Here is a 1,916-nt window from a genome sequence, read left to right as displayed (position 1 = left end):
AAGTTTCTCGAAAATAGTTTAGCTGCAACTTTTCCGTAGGTAGGAAAATATTTTTTGTATTTGATTAGGGATTATGGACCTAATATGTCCGAATATTTTTTCACCACTAGAAAGTGCTTTTGGAATGAAGAAACTTTTCTGAAGCAACTATTCTGCTACTTCTTAAGGTTTCGATGCTATTACTTATGTCTCACTATTTTTGAAACCGTCCCACTGTGCCGCACAAAGCTGACGTTGTACAAAATGCTAATCAAACCGGCAGTCCTCTATGGACTTGAGACGAAATTACTTGTAAAGTATTTGAGCGAAAGGTGTTGCGGACCACCCTATACGAATTTAAATCGCATAGGACTGCGGCAGTCAAGTTGAACGAATCGGAACGGTCCAGTTATTGCGGAGATTGCACCTTTTTAGACTCCCACATGAAAATTATTAACGTGGTTCTTTTCTGCGTGTCCCACACATGTTTGCAATTGAGCAATTTGAAGCATCAGTTTTTCGTTATTATCGCATGTTTTTTTTTATTAATCTATGTGAGAATGAATACAATAGTTTGCAGTATCAATAGTATCTTTATTACGAAAACATTTCACTGGTTTTTTTTTTTTTTCAAAAATTAGCATGTAATTAGTTAAAATTAGAATCAAATACATTAGTAAGTAGTAAGCAGCAATTCGCTTTGTCGTCCCCAAGACGATCTTTTACCGGTCGAGTGCCATTTATTTATGCAAAAGTGCAGCAGCTTTCTCGATTGCGTCAAACCGTTCCTGACATTTTTTCGAATGACGGAAAAAGAATCCTTGTCGTACGAATCGTTGATCGCACGTCTTACATTTGAGAGGATTTCCAACGCATACGACTTCATGCTGCAAAACGGAATCGCGTCGCTGAAATCTCTTGTTGCATTTTGAACATTTGAATGGCACGATGTTGCAGTGATCCTTTTCAAAATGGCGAATCATATCCCGCTTAAAGTTGAAACGTTTCGGACATTCGGAACAACCGAAAGGTTTCCCCACGTCAGTGTGGCGTTTTTTGTGCGCTTCTAGCTCCGTCAGGAATTGATACCGTTTGCCGCACTGCACGCACCGGTACGGTCGTGGTCCGGAATGATTGGCCTGGTTATGCTGGGTTAGTCCTACCCGACTGGCGAAAGCTTCGTCGCATTCTGTACAGACGATACCGGTATCAGTGAACGCTTGAAATCTCTTGCGTTTTTTGGTCAAATTTTTTTTTTTACTGCCTTGTGTTGGTTTCGCTTGATCTGCGGGTTTAGGCGACGATTTTGGCGCTGCGGTAATTTGAACCGGATTGTATTCTGGTTGACTTTGGGTCACATTCGACGACAGTATTAGAGGCCTCCAAATAGCACCTGGAGGTATACTGCGGCTGCTATCCCAATATGTTGATATTGAGCCGTCACTATGGGCTTCTGGAGATGTTTTGGGCATCGGAATACCATACCACTGATTGTATTCTGCTTGAAGTTGAGCGACTGGCGATGGCTCGCGCTTTGGAAGAACGTCTTCTGGTGCCGGACAACACGCCGGATTGTATCCTACGATGATGTCTAGATAGGCACGATCGTACCATATGCTAGCAACTTTCGAGTTCCCAGCTACAGTGTGAGATGCAGGTTGTTTCAAATCCATACCAGAAGTACGCGCTGTTGAAGATTTAGCGTCTAAACCGAGCGGCTGTGGTATGTTTTTACTTTTAGTATTGAAGTCTAAGTCGGTCAGTCGTCCAAAGTTGAATATGTTTTTATCTGTACTGTATGTAATGAAAACAAGATTTCGAACTAAAATGTCGAACTACTGTTGACTGTTGACACTAGAAATATGACTAGAAATGTGATTTTGACCGGGATATTTATTTGGTCTGTAGGTAGTGTATTTAATCTATTTCTACGGAAA

General features: G+C 41.2%; 1 protein-coding gene across 1 annotated transcript; it reads right to left on the bottom strand.

Annotated features, from left to right (window-relative positions):
* Positions 1–719: 719 nt before the first annotated feature.
* Positions 720–1,652, bottom strand: LOC128739694 (zinc finger protein 273-like). The gene has a single exon (XM_053835191.1). It carries the CDS (start codon positions 1,650–1,652, stop codon positions 720–722), a length of 933 nt encoding a protein of 310 aa, XP_053691166.1.
* Between the last annotated feature and the right edge of the window lie 264 nt (positions 1,653–1,916).

This window comes from Sabethes cyaneus, chromosome 3 (assembly GCF_943734655.1).
Source record: "Sabethes cyaneus chromosome 3, idSabCyanKW18_F2, whole genome shotgun sequence".
In the NCBI taxonomy this organism is placed as follows: domain Eukaryota; kingdom Metazoa; phylum Arthropoda; class Insecta; order Diptera; family Culicidae; genus Sabethes; species Sabethes cyaneus.
Note: the sequence above shows the minus strand (reverse complement) of the source record. Positions and strands in the feature narration are given on the sequence as shown.